This window comes from Palaemon carinicauda, chromosome 29 (genome assembly GCF_036898095.1).
Source record: "Palaemon carinicauda isolate YSFRI2023 chromosome 29, ASM3689809v2, whole genome shotgun sequence".
Taxonomy (NCBI): domain Eukaryota; kingdom Metazoa; phylum Arthropoda; class Malacostraca; order Decapoda; family Palaemonidae; genus Palaemon; species Palaemon carinicauda.
Genome location: NC_090753.1, coordinates 89,048,384 through 89,068,180, shown reverse-complemented (window position 1 = coordinate 89,068,180; position 19,797 = coordinate 89,048,384). Strand labels below are relative to the sequence as shown.

The 19,797-nt window shown below is 41.0% G+C and overlaps 1 protein-coding gene across 2 annotated transcripts in view; it reads right to left on the bottom strand.

Moving 5' to 3' along the window:
* The window catches only part of LOC137622350 (protein Aster-B-like), a 111,921-nt gene that overhangs the window by 52,284 nt on the left and 39,840 nt on the right, over positions 1-19,797 (bottom strand). For both annotated transcript variants that reach the window (XM_068352933.1, XM_068352934.1), the window contains exons 3-7: positions 15,085-15,259; positions 14,227-14,476; positions 13,439-13,542; positions 3,557-3,733; positions 2,599-2,793 (exon numbers count right to left, since the gene is read on the bottom strand). In XM_068352933.1, the coding sequence (XP_068209034.1) occupies positions 2,599-2,793; positions 3,557-3,733; positions 13,439-13,542; positions 14,227-14,476; positions 15,085-15,259 (901 nt within the window). The remainder of the gene's footprint in view (positions 1-2,598; positions 2,794-3,556; positions 3,734-13,438; positions 13,543-14,226; positions 14,477-15,084; positions 15,260-19,797) is intronic.

Here is a 19,797-nt window from a genome sequence, read left to right as displayed (position 1 = left end):
CATCGCTGAGCTGGAAGCTCTTCTCGTCTGAGGAAGGGTCTTGCTACCTTCCTCAGCATCTGTACCCTGTTGTCTGATGGGAAGAATTTCTGCTGATCGGTGTCGATGATCATACCTAGGTATACCAGTCTCTGAGAGGGAAGCATGGATGACTTCTCGAGGTTTATAACGATCCCTGATCTTGGCAAGATGCCAGAAGTCTACCTTGGTGTTAAAGAACAGTTGCCGATGAATCTGCTAGGATCAGCTGATCATCCAGATATCTTAGGAGACGGATACGACCCTGTGAGACCAGGATGATACTAGGGCAAACACTCTTGGGAGGATGAGGTGCTGTGGAAAGACCGAGGCACAGGACCTTGAACTGGTATTTCTTGTTGTCGAGTATGATCCTTAGATACTTCCTTGAAGATGGATAAACTGGGATCTGAAAGCATGCATCCTTGAGATTCAGTGTACTGTACACATGAAGTCCTGAGGTCTTACAGCCTGTCTGGCCGTTTCTGCTGTCTCCATGCTGAACGGAGTTTGTCTGACAAACTTGTTTAGTACTGAGAGGTCGATGACTGATCTCCACCCTTCAGACACCTTTTTCACAAGAAAGAGATGAGTGAAGAATCCTGGGGATCTGTTTAACCTCTTGGAGAGGACCCTTCTCCAACATGGTCTGGACTTCGACCAGAAAGGCCAGCTTCTTTGCAGATCCCTTCACGTAGGAGCTCAATGGAACTGGATTCTTAGTTAGTGGAGGGAGAGATTGAATGAAAACGCGATACCCTGAACAAATCACGGAGACTGTCAAGGGTTTAGCCCCAAGCTACAGCCACCTCTCCCATCAGCATCGTAACCATTCCTCCACTGGTGGACAAGTGTGAGGATTGCCCGTCCTAGCAGGTGCGGCCTCGGCCACTCCTTCTGCTACTCTTATCTCTACGAGGACTTAGAGCCTTTACGCTCTCTAGCTGTTAAGGGCTTCTTTGACACCCTTTGAGACAAAGTCGTCACTGTGTAAGTCCTGTTCATTTGTTGACTGCTACTGTTTCTCCTGTGGCGGAGGAGGTCGATAGGGCCGAGATGTAAGGCCCCTATGGAGAAGGGAGTCCTGATTGGACTTCCTCCATCTCTCCGCCACCAGCTCGACGTCTTCCGGCTTAAACAGAGAGGAACCGTCGCGAGTCGAGATCCTAAGTCTCGTTACCTCTGCTTGTGGCACCTGACAGTGGAACCTTTCTATTACCAAGTTCCTTCGCGGAAGGATCGTGTTTGCCAACAGGCTCACAACCTGGTGAGAGAGAAACTCAATGGTTCTAGTTCCAAATAATAGAAAGGTCTCCATTGACCTCCTCGTGGTATACTTAGACCAGTCCTCAGTCCTGATGGTGATCCATAGACCCCAACCAGAAATCTAGCCACGAAGTAGCCTGCAAAGAACAAGATAGTCTGGGGAGTTTCTTGAAGGAGACTCCTCTGGCAAGAGCCTCTAAAGAGTGGTCGAAAGGCAAGAAGTTGGAAGGGACTCGTTGGAGACCTCATAATACTTCCTTTGTTGCCCAAACAGCGTAATCATCTTCCCACCATGAGTTCTCACCCATAAGAGCCCAGAGTGGGTCGGTCATCTCTTGTAGATTGATTGATTGATTTAAAGTTTTCAATCATCTCTTGTAGAAGGCACGTTGTTTGCCGACGTCCTTGCAGGAACTGTGGAGGATCATCGAGGCTTCTCTTGTGGAGGCCATGATGCCTTAGCCAAGGTCTTAGGAACCATTTTTGAGTCTTTCAACTCCTTACGGTACAGAAAATACTCCTCCAGGAGTGATGGTCTGGGGTGTTCCTCCCTTTGTCCCTCTCTTGATGAGGGAACTACGTCCGAATGAGATGGTTTAGATACTGGGCATTGTTCGGGGGGAACTACCCCGATGGGGGAGAGGCGGAACGATTCTGTAACAGAGATCTCTCTAGGCGACTGAAAACCCCGGTTTAGACAACGATGTAGTGTTTGAGTGAGCAGGATAGCAAACTACCACTCCCCATCGCTAACTAGAGAGTGGAAGGTTAACCCTCACTATAAGTCTTATGGCTCGTCTTTCAGCTTCCCCGAAAGTAATATCCACTATAAATACCGTTGCTTTGTATTAGTGATGGAACATTTGAAAACTAACATTAAAAATGTGGGATCAATAGATAGAAAAAGTAGGAAGTGGTGGAAACATTTACAAGAAGAAAAGCATATATTTGGTGTAGTTAAGAAATAGAGTATAAAGAAATTGGTACAACCATAGGTAGATAGGGAACTGGCACAGAAAAGAGCTAAAAGAAGACCCAGCGAATCATGGAAGCGGGGATACATGAAGACCTAGAGTACACGACAGAAGAGGGAGAAGATGACCCATTTCAAGTCTGACTCTATTAAATGTATAAACATTAATGATGATGTTAATCATATGGTAACAGTTGATGTCTAAACAGTAGAATTATTAGGTATCCCAAATGCAATTCCATAACCCATGACCCTTACAAGTAATCACTGACTATAAGGAAGCAAATCACATCATTTTCATTTCTCCCTCTAAAACTGGAATTGTGTGTTTTTGTACTTACGTCCAAGGAATCGATGCTGTAGAGTTTGGGGTTGCCACTTGTACTGTAAGTAGATGAATCAAAATTACTGTGCAAATTAGTCTTGGAATCATCCTCTGTGGAGGGAGCGACGTAATCATCATCGTCGCTCGTGAGTCCCAGCTCGTCGCCATAGCTGGAGTGAACCCACTGCCACAGCTCAGTTGCGCTCATTTGCTGGAAGAGAAGTTGTAGGCTAAAAATACCTTCATATTTACAGCCACTTGCATTTTGTTATATTCATAGTTTTTGTTATTTTATTTGAAGTAAAACCTCTTATACATTAAGACTGGGACCAGAAGTAAGGTTTCACAATTTTTTCACTTATGTAAAAACTAGAAAACTGATTACTCAACATTAAAAACTGAAATACAGTTATTGTTATCTTGTTTTAAAACCTCTTATATATTTGGACTAAAATCAGAGACCAGGTTCCATGGATGTTTCACTATGTAAAAACTAGAAAAATAGCTACACTGAACATTAAAAACTGAAATAAAGTATTGTCTACCGCTACAGTATCTGATTGATGAATAAGGAATTCAAAAGACTATGAGTATAATTTTTAGCTGATCTGGCATTAACAGAGAAAGCTAAGACTCAAGTAAACAATCTTCTTCTTTGTTTGCATCTCCTCCCACTTCTATGTGGGGTCAATGTTTCTGACCAGCTTTCTCCATCTACCTCTGTCCCACACTTCATCACCGGTTACTCCCTTTGATCGAAGGTCATCCTTGATACAGTCCACCCACCTTCGCTTTGGTCTCCCTCTCCTTCTCGTTCCCTGTACCTCCATTTCCATCACCCTCCTCTCAATATACTATTCCTCTCTTCTCATAGCATGACTATACCACCTCAAGCAAGCAATACCACACATTATACTTCTGGACAAGGTTTGCCTTTGAAAAAACAAATAAATAAGTCTCCAATACCAGCTTACCTGATCCATCAAGGCATTCTGCCATATTCTGAACAGCATCAGGTACGTTTTGTCTCGCGATGCGAAGGAAGTGAAAAAGTGCTTTTCCCCTTCCGTTCTGACCTCAATGGCATTTGGGATGACCAGAGCCGTCTTCTCCTTCGTCATCGCGATAATATCCTTACATTTGATGGAAACCTGAAATTGTAAATTAAAAAAATTCCTGTAGTCATTCTTATAGATATTGAAAAAAGTAGTGAAAAAGATTTTGTCCTAAGTACATATACTCATTAACAATCTCTGAGTTATTGTCTCTACATTTTATTGAAGATTATCTTCGTTTTACTCATACTCATTTTCTGTCCTATACTACTGCTTTCTTTATTGAAATCTTTTATCATCTTTTGCAATTCCTCCTATGATTCACTAAACAGAACTGTGCAATCTGTAAATCTTAAGTGTAAAGATTAACTAGATTCAATAAAATTGATAAACAGCAGAATAAGAATCATTTGACTCTTTGTTAATGACACCTAAACAAAACTGTTTTGAAAATATGAAAATTATTACAGTGGAACCTCTACATCCGAACGTATCTACATCCAAATTTTCCAACATCCGAAGTAAAATTCGAGCAAAATTTTGACTCTACACCCGAATTTTATTTCGACACACGAAGTAAGCAATTTTCGTCGTACCGGTTGTATGGTTGTATCCGAATTTTTCGACACGCGAAGTACAATTCGAACACGTTCCTACTCTACACCCGAATTTTTTTTTCGACACCCGAAGTAAACAATACTCGTACGCGTAGTCGGTACTCATAGCGCCTGATGTGTTTTTTATTTCCACCGATAGAAGGCAGCACTTCGACCTCGGAGGGACCCTCAATTAGCGCAGCTTGGGTCAGTCCTCTGTTCTCGTCGGCTTCTTGCGGTTGTGCCCTGTGCGTTCTGCTATTATTGTACTGTTTTAATCGTGATTTTTTACGTGCATCCTTTTACGGTAATTTACGTAAATTATGGGTCCTAAAAGGCTTAGTTTCGCAAGTGGTAGAGGTAGTGGTGAGAAAAGGAATAAGGAAATGCTTTCTTTAGAAGTAAAGCAAGGAATTATTGAAAAGCATGAGCGTGGTGTCCGTGTGAGTGAACTTGTAATAGGTTCGGCGTAAATAAAAGAGGTGTTGGGAAAATATCAAGACGTGGTCGACTTCATCGACAAATACCATCCAAAGAAATTGCAGATTTGTCGTATAGTTGCGCAGTTTGATGATGTTTCCCTAACTTATTTTCGAAACATTCTGAAAAGCTGTACCAAGCAACTTCCTATCGACAGCTTCTTTAAAAAAACTACAAAGCGAACTCGTGATGAAGAGGATGGAAGTGGTTCAAAGAAAATAGCAAAAAGTGAAGAGAAAAAAATTCAATCAATTTTAAGTAGAGAGAGTGAAAGAGATTAAAATTAATCATCAAAAGGAAAAAAAAAGGTAAAAAAAAAAATATAAAATATGAAAATAAAAAGAATAAATAAGCTAAGTTAGGTTAAAGTTCACTTAGTGTAAGTTAGAATAAGTTACGGTAGTGTACGTTTATCGTAGTCAACCTCTCTACCTCCTCGCCGCCCGTCCGTCTCCGCTCTACGTAGCAAGACCAACAACACCTGCGCTGGAGTTTCTAAGGTAAAGTGACGCTAAAAACCCGTTTCTTATTTATCATTTTTTGATAATTCTTCTTTTTTACATGTCTATTATCTAATTTAGTGCACATTATTCTCATGGGAAATGTTATTTTCATTAGTAAAATAAATTTTTGAATATACTTACCCGATGATCATATAGCTGTCAGCTCTGCTGCCCGACAGAAAAAACCTACGGGCGGAATACGCCAGCGATCGCTATATAGGTGGGGGTGTACATCAACAGCGCCATCTGTCGAGCAGGTACTCAAGTACTCGATGTCAACACAGAACCAATTTTCTCCTCGGTCCACTGGGTCTCTATTGGGGAGGAAGGGTGGGTCCTTTAATTTATGATCATCGGGTAAGTATATTCAAAAATTTATTTTACTAATGAAAATAACATTTTTCAATATTAAACTTACCCGATGATCATATAGCTGATTCACACCCAGGGGGGTGGGTAGAGACCAGCATATATGTTAACATTAAGAGCTAAGTATTCTGTATTTCATTTTAGCAGTTATTCAAAATAACAAACATAAAATTAATAAGTACCTGGTAAGGAAGTTGACTTGAACAATTACTCTGCCTTTTTAAGTACGTCTTCCTTACTGAGCCTCGCGATCCTCACAGGATGCTGAGCGACTCCTAGGAGCTGAAGTATGAAGGGCTGCAACCCATACTAAAGGACCTCATCAAAACCTCTAATCTAGGCGCTTCTCAAGAAAGAATTTGACCACCCGCCAAATCAACCAGGATGCGAAAGGCTTCTTAGCCTTCCGGACAACCCAAATAACAACAATAAAAAGCATTTCAAGGGAAAGATTAAAAAGGTTATGGGATTATGGGAATGTAGTGGCTGAGCCCTCACCCACTACTGCACTCGCTGCTACGAATGGTCCCAGGGTGTAGCAGTTCTCGTAAAGAGACTGGACATCTTTAAGGTAAAATGATGCGAACACTGACTTGCTTCTCCAATAGGTTGCATCCATTACACTCTGCAGAGATCTGTTTTGTTTGAAGGCCACTGAAGTTGCGACAGCTCTAACTTCATGTGTCCTTACCTTCAGCAAAGCATGGTCCTCCTCATTCAGATGGGAATGAGCTTCTCGAATTAAAAGTCTGATATAATAAGAAACTGCATTCTTCGACATTGGTAAAGAAGGTTTCTTAATGGCGCACCATAAAGCTTCTGATTGTCCACGTAATGGCTTAGTCCGTTTCAAATAGTACTTAAGAGCTCTTACCGGGCATAGTACTCTTTCTTGTTCATTTCCAACCAAATTAGCAAGGCTTGGAATATCGAACGATTTGGGCCAAGGACGAGAAGGAAGTTCGTTTTTGGCTAAGAAACCAAGCTGTAAGGAACATGTAGCCGTTTCAGATGTAAATCCAATGTTCCTGCTGAAGGCGTGTATCTCACTGACTCTTTTAGCTGTTGCTAAGCAGACGAGGAAAAGAGTTTTCAACGTGAGATCTTTTAAAGAGGCTGATTGAAGTGGTTCGAACCTTGCTGACATAAGGAACCTTAGTACCACGTCTAAGTTCCAACCTGGTGTGGCCAACCGACGCTCCTTCGAGGTCTCAAAAGACTTAAGGAGGTCCTGTAGATCTTTGTTGTTGGAAAGATCTAAGCCTCTGTGACGGAAGACTGCTGCCAACATGCTTCTGTAACCCTTGATCGTGGGAGCTGAAAGGGATCTTTCCTTCCTTAGGTATAAAAGGAAGTCAGCTATCTGAGTTACAGAGGTACTGGTTGAGGAAACTGATTTGGACTTGCACCAGCTTCGGAAGACTTCCCACTTCGACTGGTAGACTTTGAGAGTGGATGTCCTCCTAGCTCTAGCAATCGCTCTGGCTGCCTCCTTCGAAAAGCCTCTAGCTCTCGAGAGTCTTTCGATAGTCTGAAGGCAGTCAGACGAAGAGCGTGGAGGCTTGGGTGTACCTTCTTTACATGCGGCTGACGCAGAAGGTCCACTCTTAGAGGAAGTGTTCTGGGAACGTCTACTAGCCATTGCAGTACCTCGGTGAACCATTCTCTCGCGGGCCAGAGGGGAGCAACCAACGTCAACCTTGTCCCTTCGTGAGAGGCGAACTTCTGCAGTACTCTGTTGACAATCTTGAACGGGGGGAACGCATAAAGGTCTAGATGGGACCAATCCAGAAGAAAGGCATCTATGTGAACTGCTGCTGGGTCCGGAATCGGTGAACAATAAATTGGGAGCCTCTTGGTCATTGAGGTTGCGAACAGATCTATGGTGGGCTGGCCCCACAATGCCCATAGTCTGTTGCATACATTCTTGTGAAGGGTCCACTCTGTTGGGATGATTTGACCCTTCCGGCTGAGGCGGTCTGCCATGACATTCATGTCGCCTTGAATGAACCTCGTTACTAGGGATATGTTTCGATCTCTTGACCAGGTGAGGAGGTCCCTTGCGATCTCGTACAACATCATCGAATGAGTCCCTCCTTGCTTGGAGATGTACGCCAGGGCTGTGGTGTTGTCGGAGTTCACCTCCACCACCTTGCCTAGAAGGAGGGACTTGAAGCTTCTCAAGGCCAGATGAACTGCCAGTAGCTCCTTGCAGTTGATGTGCAACTCGCTTTGAACCGCATTCCACGTGCCCGAGCATTCCCGACCGTCCAACGTCGCACCCCAGCCCGTGTCCGATGCGTACGAGAAGAGAAGGTGGTCGGGGGTCTGAACAGCCAGTGGCAGACCCTCCCTGAGGAGAATGTTGTTCTTCCACCAAGTCAGTGACGACTTCATCTTCTCGGAAATAGGAACCGAGACCGCTTCTAGCGTCTTGTCCTTTCTCCAGTGAGCAGCTAAGTGAAATTGAAGGGGGCGGAGGTGGAGTCTCCCTAACGCGATGAACTGGTCCAGTGATGAAAGCGTCCCTATCAGACTCATCCACTGTCTGACTGAACATCGGTCCTTCTTCAGCATGGACTGGATGCATTCTTGGGCTTGACTGATTCTGGGGGCCGACGGAAAAGCCCGAAAAGCTTGACTCTGAATCTCCATTCCTAGGTATACTATAGTTTGGGATGGGACGAGTTGGGACTTTTCTATATTGACCAGGAGACCCAATTCCTTGGTCAGATCTAGAGTCCACTGTAGATTCTCCAGACAGCGACGACTTGACGCAGCTCTTAAAAGCCAGTCGTCCAAATAGAGGGAGGCTCTGATGTTTGCTAAATGCAGGAATTTGGCAATATTCCTCATCAGTTTGGTAAAAACTAGAGGTGCCGTGCTTAGGCCAAAGCACAGGGCTTGGAACTGGTATACAACCTTCCTGAAAACGAACCTTAGAAAAGGTTGGGAATCTGGGTGGATGGGGACGTGAAAGTAAGCGTCCTTTAGGTCTAACGAGACCATCCAGTCTTCCTTCCTGACCGATGCTAGAACCGACTTTGTCGTCTCCATGGTGAACGTCTGCTTTGTGACAAAGACATTCAGAGAACTGACGTCTAGCACCGGTCTCCACCCTCCTGTCTTCTTCGGCACTAAGAAGAGGCGGTTGTAGAAGCCCGGGGATTGATGGTCCCGGACTATGACTACCGCTCCCTTTTGTAGTAAGAGAGACACCTCTTGCTGTAAAGCTAGTCTCTTGTCCTCCTCTCTGTACCTGGGAGAGAGGTCGATGGGAGTTGTTGCTAGAGGGGGCTTGCGTAAGAATGGAATCTTGTACCCCTCCCTGAGTAACTTCACAGACTGTGCGTCTGCGCCCCTTTTCTCCCAGGCCTGCCAGTAGTTCTTGAGCCTGGCTCCCACTGCTGTCTGAAGAAGGTGGCAGTCAGACTCTGCCTCTAGAGGACTTGGAACCCTTCTTCTTACTCCCACGTTGACTTCCGGCACGAGCACCTCCTCTGCTGGAGGCTCTGCCACGAAAGGGCGGAATGAACCTTGACGCTGGAGTGTCCATCCTGGGTCTAGGTACGGAGGGCAAAGGGGTGGTTTTGCGTGCGGATGACGCCACCAGGTCATGGGTGTCTTTCTGGATCAAGGAGGCAGCAATCTCCTTGATCAACTCTTCAGGGAAGAGACACTTCGAGAGTGGAGCAAACATAAGCTCCGACTTTTGACATGGGGTGACTCCAGCTGACAAGAAGGAGCAAAGGTGATCTCGCTTCTTGAGAACCCCGGACACGAAAGAAGCCGCAAGCTCACTAGAACCATCCCGTATGGCTTTGTCCATGCAGGACATGATGAGCATGGAAGTTTCCTTATCAGAAGGGGAGGTCTTCCTGCTCCACGCTCCCAAACACCAGTCCAAGAAGTTAAAGACTTCGAATGCGCGGAAAACTCCCTTCATAAGATGGTCCATATCCGAAGGAGTCCAGCAAATCTTGGAGCGTCTCATAGCCAGCCTGCGGGGAGAGTCTACCAGACTTGAGAAGTCGCCCTGGGCAGAGGCAGGAACTCCCAAGCCGAGAACTTCTCCCGTGGCATACCAGACGCTAGATCTGGAAGCAAGCTTGACCGGGGGAAACATGAAGGATGTCTTCCCAAGTTGCTTCTTGGACTGCAACCACTCTCCCAGTACCCTTAAAGCTCTCTTGGACGAGCGAGCGAGTACGAGCTTCGTAAAGGCAGGTGCTGCTGACTGCATGCCTAAAGCGAACTCAGAGGGAGGCGAGCGTGGTGCTGCAGACACAAACTGATCCGGATATAAATCCTTGAACAGCGCAAGCACTTTTGTTGTGGTAGCTCACGCACGGCAACGGAGGGTTCCGTGCGTCTGTGAACGTCAGCATGCGTCTGGCAGGGTCGACTGCGCATGGGTGGAGGAGCTCTCACAGCTGGAGTGTGGGAGCAGGCAGCCTCAGCGTCTGCTGGGCGCACAACCGTGGCAGGTTGTAGGCTAACGGGTGCAGCGTCAACCTTCTCCGCACGAAACTCCTGCATAACAGCAGCTAACTGAGTCTGCATAGACCGCAGCAAAGACCACTTAGGGTCTACAAAAGCGGCAACAGACGGAGTAACTGTCCGTTGTGACTGAGGGTCTAAAACAGCGGGTGCGGCAACAGACGGAGTTACTGCCTGTTGCGGTACCACTTTGCCTCTCTTAGGAGGTGTGCAGTCGTCGGAGGACTGCAGCGAGTCCGAACTGACCCAGTGGCTACACCTGGGCCGTTGGACTAGCTCGGAAGGGACCTTACGTTTAAGAGGCCGTGAGACCTTGGTCCATCGTTTCTGTCGAGAAACCTCTTCCGCAGACGAGGAATGAACGGGCTCACTCGTCTTCTTGTGGGTGGGACGATCTAGGTAAGATACGTCCGAAACCACGGAGGGTACGTCTGTCCGCTGATTAAAGCCTGTCGAACCCTTTGGTCGTACGACATTGCTTCTCCCCTGGGCTTGGGAGCTTGCAAGAGGTCCCGGACTGGGAGGACGACATGCACGAACAGACGCACCCTCATGCGTAACACTGACACTTTTCACTGCACTGACACTCACTTCACTTCCCACTGCACTTTTACCTTTCAACTCTCTGACGTCAGCCATGAGTTGATTGCGGTCATTCGCCAATGACTCGACTCTCTCACCTAGAGCCTGGATGGCACGCATCATATCTGCCATTGAAGGTTGATGAGAGCTAGCAGGGGGGTCGGGTGCAACCACTACAGGGGAAGGAATAGGTTGAGGGGCATGGGGAGAGGAAAAATCAATTGAGCGAGACGAACTCCTCCTGATCCTATCCTTCTCTAGCCTACGTGCATATTTCAGGAATTCTTGAAACCCGAATTCCGAAAGCCCAGCGCATTCCTCACATCGATCTTCCAATTGACAGGCTTTACCCCTACAATTGGAACAAACGGTGTGCGGATCGATAGAGGCCTTCGGAAGACGCCTTGAACAGTCCCTAGCGCTACATTTCCTGTACTTGGGGACTTGAGAAGGGTCAGACATCTTGAATTAGTCAAAGGGGGGAATTCAAAATCTATCCAAGTCGTCAACAAATAATCCAAAATCCAAAAAAGAATGCAAGGAAGTATTGAAGATAACTTCTGCACAGCGATAGCTAATAACCAGAAATGAATACTTCACCAAATAACGTGAAAATCAATCCAGAAAACAAGAGCGTATTCAGTAGGTCTTGCCGGTGGCACGACAGAGAGAAAATTGGTTCTGTGTTGACATGGAGTACTTGAGTACCTGCTCGACAGATGGCGCTGTTGATGTACACCCCCACCTGTATAGCGATCGCTGGCGTATTCCGCCCGTAGGTTTTTTCTGTCGGGCAGCAGAGCTGACAGCTATATGATCATCGGGTAAGTTTAATATTGAAAAATTATGTGTAGTAGTTTATTAAGAAGTTATCATAGGTTTTTGGGCTCAACCACGGATTAATCCTATTTCAATGTATTCTTATGGGAAAATTCGTTTCGACATCCGAACATTTTTTACATCCGAAGTCGGTTGTGGAACGGATTAAATTCGTATGTAGAGGTACCACTGTACTATAATTATTGCAATTTATCTTTTATATGGTTTCATTCCTATCTTTCAACCTGCTCGATATTGAATCTGTGGCAAGCAAGATTTAGGGCTCATATTATTCATTATGAGGTTTCCTGTCTTCAATTTAACACTTGAATGTGGCTGCTGGATTAGCTAAAGAGCAGTTCTAATTATAGGGTATAAGGGAAGATTTGTTTACAGCAGTGATCCCCCTTTGCTAGTTTTTTCATTGTTGTATTTCTGTTAGCCAATCCACTTCTTTGTTTAAATACTTATTTCCTTTCCTCTGGACTATTTTCCCTGTTGGAGCCTTTGGGCTTGAAGCCTCCAGCTTTTCCAACATGGGTTGTAGCTTAGCTAGCTAATAGTAGTAGTAGTAGTAATAACAACAACAACAACAATAATAATAATAATAATAATAATAATAATAATAATAATAATAATTCACTTTTATTGCAAATGAAAGTTCTTATTAATGAAGTTCTTATAAATTCCAATGTTTACAATGATGAATATACCATTGGTCATTGTTGTGTACATTCATCATCCCTATTATCATCAACATAGGTTTTTTACGCAACGTTTTCCCTTTATGAAGTTCAGACAAGAAAAGACTTCCATACACTACACACTTTTCTATTTCCAATTCTTTATTAGGTATCAACCCTTGTCTATTCCCTTCTCCAATGATATTTCGTCCTTTCCAGACTTTACCAGCTACTTCCATACCTACTGCTTTCCTAACTAAATGGTCATCATATTTCTCATAACTATCTTTTAAGTCCTCAACATATTCTACAGTCTTTTCACACTACATTCCTATGATCTTTGGACCCTTTAGCTATAGTAATCTGCTCTTCTAGGAGAAGGACACTCCAAAATCAAACCATTCTTCTTTGGTCTTGGATAGGGCCACAGCCTCTGTACCATGGTCTTTCACTGTCTTGGGGTGGAGTTCTCTTGCTTGAGGGTACACTCAGGCACACTGTTCTAAATTATTTCTCATCCTCCTTTTTTTTAAAGTTTTAAGTTTAGATATGAAAAATTTATTGTGATGTTGTTACTGTTCTTAAAATATTTTATCTAAATTGTTAATTACTTCTTTCACAGTTTTCTTATTTCCTTTCCTCACTGGGCTATTTTCCATGTTGGGGCCCTCAGGATATAGCATCCTCCTTTTCTAACTAGGGTTGTACCTTAGCAAGTAATTATAATGATAATAATACATCTCTTTGCCAAATCTTCATTCCTAATACTGGTAATGAACAATCTTCCCACCATGCTAATCTTAATGTGCCAAGGTCCCACCTTTTTAAAACCTCTGCTATTCTCCAATTAAAAGGACTATGTTTTGCTCCATACAGTAGTACAGTAATTATCTACACAACATAGATCTTTGATTACCTACTATTAGGAAAGTCTTATCTACCATCTACCAGTAATCTGGTTATCTCTAGTCATTTCATCCATGCTTCCAATAATCTCTTTCTTACTAAGCTCTCATCTCCAGATTTATAGTCGAATGAGTCTCCAAGGTAACAGAAAAGCACTACCTCTTCCATGAACTGCCCTTCTATATATGTTCTTCAGGATTTACGTTACTATATTTTTTGGGTCTTACAGTATTTTAATGTTGTTGTTACTAAACAAAAAGCTAGACATGCAATGCACCCAGTGAGACAAAGGACTATTGTGTTATAGAATAAAGATACTGTTTTGGGGACGCAATAAAATCAAGGGAAACTAGAGGTACTTACAAATGTTTCCCATCCAAATATTTTGGAGTAGAAGGAAAAGTAATTTGGAGTGACGTACAACCGTCCATGTACGAGAATATCTTTCTGTAGTGCGCAGGAATAATCTGAAACACAAAGACAAAAATGTATTATGCAAAAGATTTTAGGACTAAAAGGTCTAACATAGGTGAGGGTTTTTCAAAATTTAATTGAAGGCAACAGAATTTGAAGTTATTAAAGGTTGATGAATTTTTTCAATTTAATTCAAGGCTTAGGACTTAGTAATGAGAAAATCTAAATGATGAAAGGTCTCATGCAAATAACAATAGACTTCCACTAATGCTAACTTTCTAATGATATTTGCAAGTTATCATTAAATACTTATCCATTAAAAGTAACATATCTACCATTCTTAATTAGTGTCTCCTGCATAAGAACGAGATACGACTCAAAGACAGGTTCTCAAGTCCAACATAGTTAATTCAGGTATCCAGCTCACTAACCCCAAATCCCCCTACTCTCCCTTATTCTCAATCAGCTGATCTTACTAGTACTCATAAGCTAAACTACATATGTCTAAAGAATTCCTAGTTACTTCAACAAAATAAAGTACAGTAATGGAGTTTTAAAATAAGCTAATTAATATTCATTCTGCCTTGCACTTAATCAAACTGTTTTTATTTTATTGCAAATACATGTTCTTATGTTTGATCATTCTCAAGTTGAAGATTCTTATGTAGAGGACTTGAAACTTGCTTGAAATCCCTGCTAAAGAACAAACCCTCCTAAACGGGATAAAAAAAACTCACCAACAATAAGTCTCTCATCCGATGGAAGGTCCTTAAACAATCTCTTGAGGTCTTCAGATCTGCTTTTATAAGTCGGGTTGAGCATTTTGTACCATGCCTTGTTGCTCTTCTTGTCACTCGACTTGGAGTCGCGCGACTCTTTCCTTTCTCTCTCCTTGATGACCACTCCATTAATACTGCCGCCAATCTCAGGCGTACGGGGCGCTTCAACCGATCTGCTGGATTCTGAAGATCTACTCACCGAGTCCAACTGCAAGTTTTATGAATGATTTAAAAAAAAAGGTCAGGTCAGACCTTACGTGTGAAATGGATATTCAAATGTTTGCTATCTACATCATCCTTGAATTTCCCTTGCAATCTTCTACAGATTCGAATGTCAACATACAGAAGCATGACAGAATTAAAGGAGATAATTAAGAAAAATTATGAGAATAAGAAGTGATGTGAATATAAAATATAGATAACACTACAGATTGATTTTGAAATATTGAAGGACAAATACCAACTGCACCAAATTATAAAGTAGGCAACTGTACAATATAGTAAAATACATATGATTTTTAGCAAGCATCTATGAATAAAAAAATTAAAGATTAAAAAAATCAAAGGCAGATACAGTATTAATTAAATAAAGTAAGCAACATTATCAACAACTAGTTCAACTATATTTCAGAATTCCATTTCTAGATTCTCACAAGATCTATTTATCAATGGAAAGAAAACTGTAGAAAGGAAACGTAAAAGAAGTCTGATATCAAAACATAATACAGTAAGTAATATATAAGCAACTCAACACATTACTATATCATCTAATGTAAAAATTAAATGCCATTTATCAATAAAATAACGCTAACTTACCAACTTCTCGCCCAACTGGTTATCAGAGATTTCCACAAAAGAAGGTTCCACGCTTCCTTCTCTCGACATGAAGCTATACGAATCATTTCTGATGAGCTTATCATCACTGCTGTCACAGGAAGTCTGCCTGTTCCTTAAGGTGGGGCTGGGGTTCGGGCTCGGTGCAGGACTGTGGCTGATGAGGAGAAATTCTGAATTAAATCATGTAATGAAAAATAACTGGAAGATGAAATTTTGTTTTATATGGAAAAATATATTGTTAATCAAGCTACAGTATTATAATGAATAAAAATGGTATTTTCATTATAAAATTAATTTTTAAATATACTTACCTGGTAGTTACATATATATAGCTTAAATCCCGCGTTGCGCGCGCTGAAGCGCGGGATTTAAGCTACAGTATATATATGTAACTACCAGGGAAGTTACATATTTAAAATCATGTTTCATACTATTGTAACAATTTAACATACTGCCATATATTTATGATAAATTTTCTAAAGCTGAGAGTACGGGAATAAATTTTACGACTAATTCGTCCATTTGGTAAAGTAAAAATAAGATGTGGGACACTCAACCTTTGATAATAAATTATGCAAAAGATAACTTCTTAGGTTAAAACAAACCAAAGTTAAAATATCAAGATCACAAAACTCTGGTTAAGAAAAAACAAACACGGAAAATATGCTGAGTCAGATATGACGTTCAAATATCTATAATATGAATAAACATAATGTATGTCTGAATTCTTTCTGTTCACACGGACCCCATAATATATAACACTGTTTTTTAAAAGAATTTAAAGGACTTTAGAAAAAATCTTCTCTCTTCCACTATAAACAGTTAGGTCTGGTAATCACTTCCATACATTGTAAAATTACTCCGTAAAATTATTGTTTGAATAAATTACCACTGAGGCATCACACCCAAATCTCCTTTGAAAACCCTGACAAACTGACATACCTTGTAATTTCATGAATTCATATACAGCTCTAAAATAAACCTATATTTACAATACACTTTTACATAATGATGTATATGTTAGTCCACTCCATGTGAGAAAAACTTCACGCGACACAAATAAATAGGTAAAATTGAACACCAAATCCAGTTACAAATTTTAACCATATGTATAACTAACCTATTCCATTGCTTACTCTTTACCGCATGTAAAAATAGGCTCAATAAGGTATCAACAAGCACACAATACATGGAACAGATATCAATAGTAGATTAACCAAAACAGCTATACTGCAACGCTGGTATACAATGTTTGCTCTGCAGCAAAAGTGACAAAGCTATCATGACTAGCAACATTGAGAGGCATCAACCCATACCCCCTCCAATGACCAAAGAACTCCAATGATTTCTAATGGTTATCTTTCCTTGGCAGGATCATATAAAAGCTCAGGTAACTTCATAACATTTGTTAACATTTTAAGAACACGTCTTCACATGTCAGAAGGGGAATCCAATCAACAAACCAGTTTACTTGAAAAAGACTGTTATTAATATTAAAAGTTAAAAGAACTTCCCGGAGAAAAGACACCGGAGGGGAAAGAATGAGAAGCAAAAGGAATAAAGCCATGTAGTTGGGGACCAAATGGATGCTATAAAGAACAGGGCTACTTAAGGCACACTGGAGAGAAGATGATACCCACACCCATTATGGGTCAAAGAGGCTGGAAGAGGAGGAATTATAAACAGAAGGAAAAAATGTGAAGTATTCAATCATTAGTATTCTATTACTACCCAACTGCAAAGGCACAAACTGTGGAAAAGAATTTCTGAAGGTTAAAGGAACCTAACTATGGTAAATTCATACTGAACCAATGTGCAATAAAATAGTTCTGTAAATGTTGTGGCTATAAAAAATTAGAGAGTAGCAAACCTCTATAATGTGGTCATGTGACATGATTAAGAACTATTTTCAAGAAAAAAATATAATAAAGCACACTTCAATTTATTTCCAGTCAAAAATATCAATGATTTTATCAGTGAATTTATTGCTGAATTCTTAAGTAGAAATAATAGTCTAACAACCATAATTGCATAAATGTCCTTAAAATCTATCTTTCATAGATGCAAATCATCCCTTGACAAATGCCAGTTTCAATCAGTCTTAGTAGGCAGGGCCAACTATCACAGAATTTCAACTGCTTTATTTCCCTTTGTATCTTGACCATGAGAAGAATCTCTCCCATCGAACGCTATGATCATCTGTTAATTGTGGGGAAATCAAATATTTGCCACAGTCAACATATGACAGGCAAGTGTTGAAGCATTTGTTGTGAGGAAATTGAAGATTTGCCACAGTCAACATATGACAGGCAAGTGTTGAATAACCTATGGTTTTCCAATAAAATTAGGTTACCTATAAGTTATATTTGCAGCAGACAATTTAAGAGGGTTCTCTACAAATTTCATGTTGAAAAACATTTGTTAATCCACACTGCAAAACAATTCCAATCCATATCTTATAACGTATGTATCATAAGTCTCCACCACCTAAATATTCTTTCCTAATTGATTTTAAAGGAAGACATAGCCAAATTTCCTTCTAATATTGGAAGTTTGGATTTTCAATAAAAAAAAAAAGAAACATATTTTCTCACCAGCAGTCGGGCCATACGATGTGGCACGGTACTAGTTGACAGATTTAGATGGTGGGCTATAGAAAATAAATTTGAAATAGACAAGCCAGTTGAAAAGATTTCTTTGTCCTTTTATTAGGAAGAATATTTCCTTTTTATGGCTTGGTAAGCTTTCTTTATTAAACCAAAAATTTGTTATGGAGATAACAATCAGAAATGGTTTAAAAGTTTCCTTGCACATAAAACCAAAATTGGGACTTTTCTATATTATGTACAGTATCTTTCTTTAAGGAACACAATTCTAATGCAATCAAACAAGCCAATGCTCAATACAATACTATAAAAGATATATGAATGATAATATACCGTATATATACCTCAAAATGTTTTAGTAAGAATAGTTTGTCAAGTACAAGATAAATTCAATTGACTAAAGGCATATATAACAGATAGGCAGCAGCCACCACAAACAGAATTTTTTGGCTTCCCTTTAAGATTAAATGCCACTTTGGATACGGCTGTCTCACTGGCCTGCTGATTCCTTTCATACTCTGAGATGCGAGTGTCTGAATTACAGTGGAGGGATTCAGAAAAACTATACATATTACTTGCCAAACCTCCCTGGTGATGGAGACCATATAAAGAAGGTATTACTACTGGTTTGTCTCTTTCATTTGTAGATGATTTGTGAGAAACTCGGTGAATATTTATCATTTGTTCATATTTATGAACCATACCACAGTTTTCATAAATTACCATGCAGTATTTTGGTAACTTTTGAGGCTCTTGCCTTATATTTAGAGTTTTCACCTCTATTATGTACTCCAATGATTTGGCATACCTACAAATGGTAAAAACTTGTAATATATTTTATTAAAAAAATATTCTGCCGGCATATGAACATGCAAATTAAAAAAAACTGTTATAACCATATACTGTAACTACTGAAGTAAGAAGCAGCTGCAAATGATCAGGCTTCTCCTAAAACCACAAAACTTGTAAAATTTCAATCTTTGGGAGAAGTTCAGTGTCTTAACACAGCCATTATGTCTAACCCATTTCAAAAGGAATCCCATTCTTCTCTCCCTCTTTTAAGTTCAACCCAAGCTTTTTTCCTTTGCGTTAAAAGTTCAACCCAGGCTTTTTTCCCTTGCGTTAAAAGTGCAACCCAGACTTTTTTCCCTTGCGTTAAAAGTGCAACCCAGACTTTTTTCCCTTGCGTTAAAAGTGCAACCCAGACTTTTTTCCCTTGCGTTAAAAGTGCAACCCAGACTTTTTTCCCTTGGGTTAAAAGTGCAACCCAGACTTTTTTCCCTTGGGTTAAAAGTGCAACCCAGACTTTTTTCCCTTGCGTTAAAAGTGCAACCCAGACTGTTTTCCCTTGGGTTAAAAGTGCAACCCAGACTTTTTTCCCTTGCGTTAAAAGTGCAACCCAGACTGTTTTCCCTTGGGTTAAAAGTGCAACCCAGACTTTTTTCCCTTGCGTTAAAAGTGCAACCCAGACTGTTTTCCCTTGCGTTAAAAGTGCAACCCAGACTGTTTTCCCTTGCGTTAAAAGTGCAACCCAGACTGTTTTCCCTTGCGTTAAAAGTTCAAACCAACCTTTTTTCCCTTGCGTTAAAAGTTCAACCCAACCTTTTTTCCCTTGCGTTAAAAGTTCAACCCAAACTTTTTCCCTTTGTGTTAACTCTCCACCTTTTTAGGAGTAAAGCAGAAGCTTCCTTTTATATTTTAGCCCATTTCCTTTCCCTTCCTGCAAGTGCGACCTGGATGCTTGTCCCACTGGGATCAGTGTCACCCATCTTTACGTTGGTTCGGCCAACGTCATTTCCAATTTTTAGTTGCTTATCCTTAAGTAATAAATACAAAAGTAAAATTCGCGTTGTTGTTTTTTCCGACCTTACGTCGGTTTCTATTTCGTAAAGTAATAGATCATGTGCTGTACTGTGCAGTACTGTACTTCACATGAAAGCTTATTAATGTACATATGTGGTTACCATATAATGATACCAGGTCATAAGTACTTTTTCGTTTTCTGTATGTATATAAGGAGCACATATGTCCCTTTATAAGGAGGAATTCAGACTTGCATAAATAAATTACCTTATGTCCTCTTTCA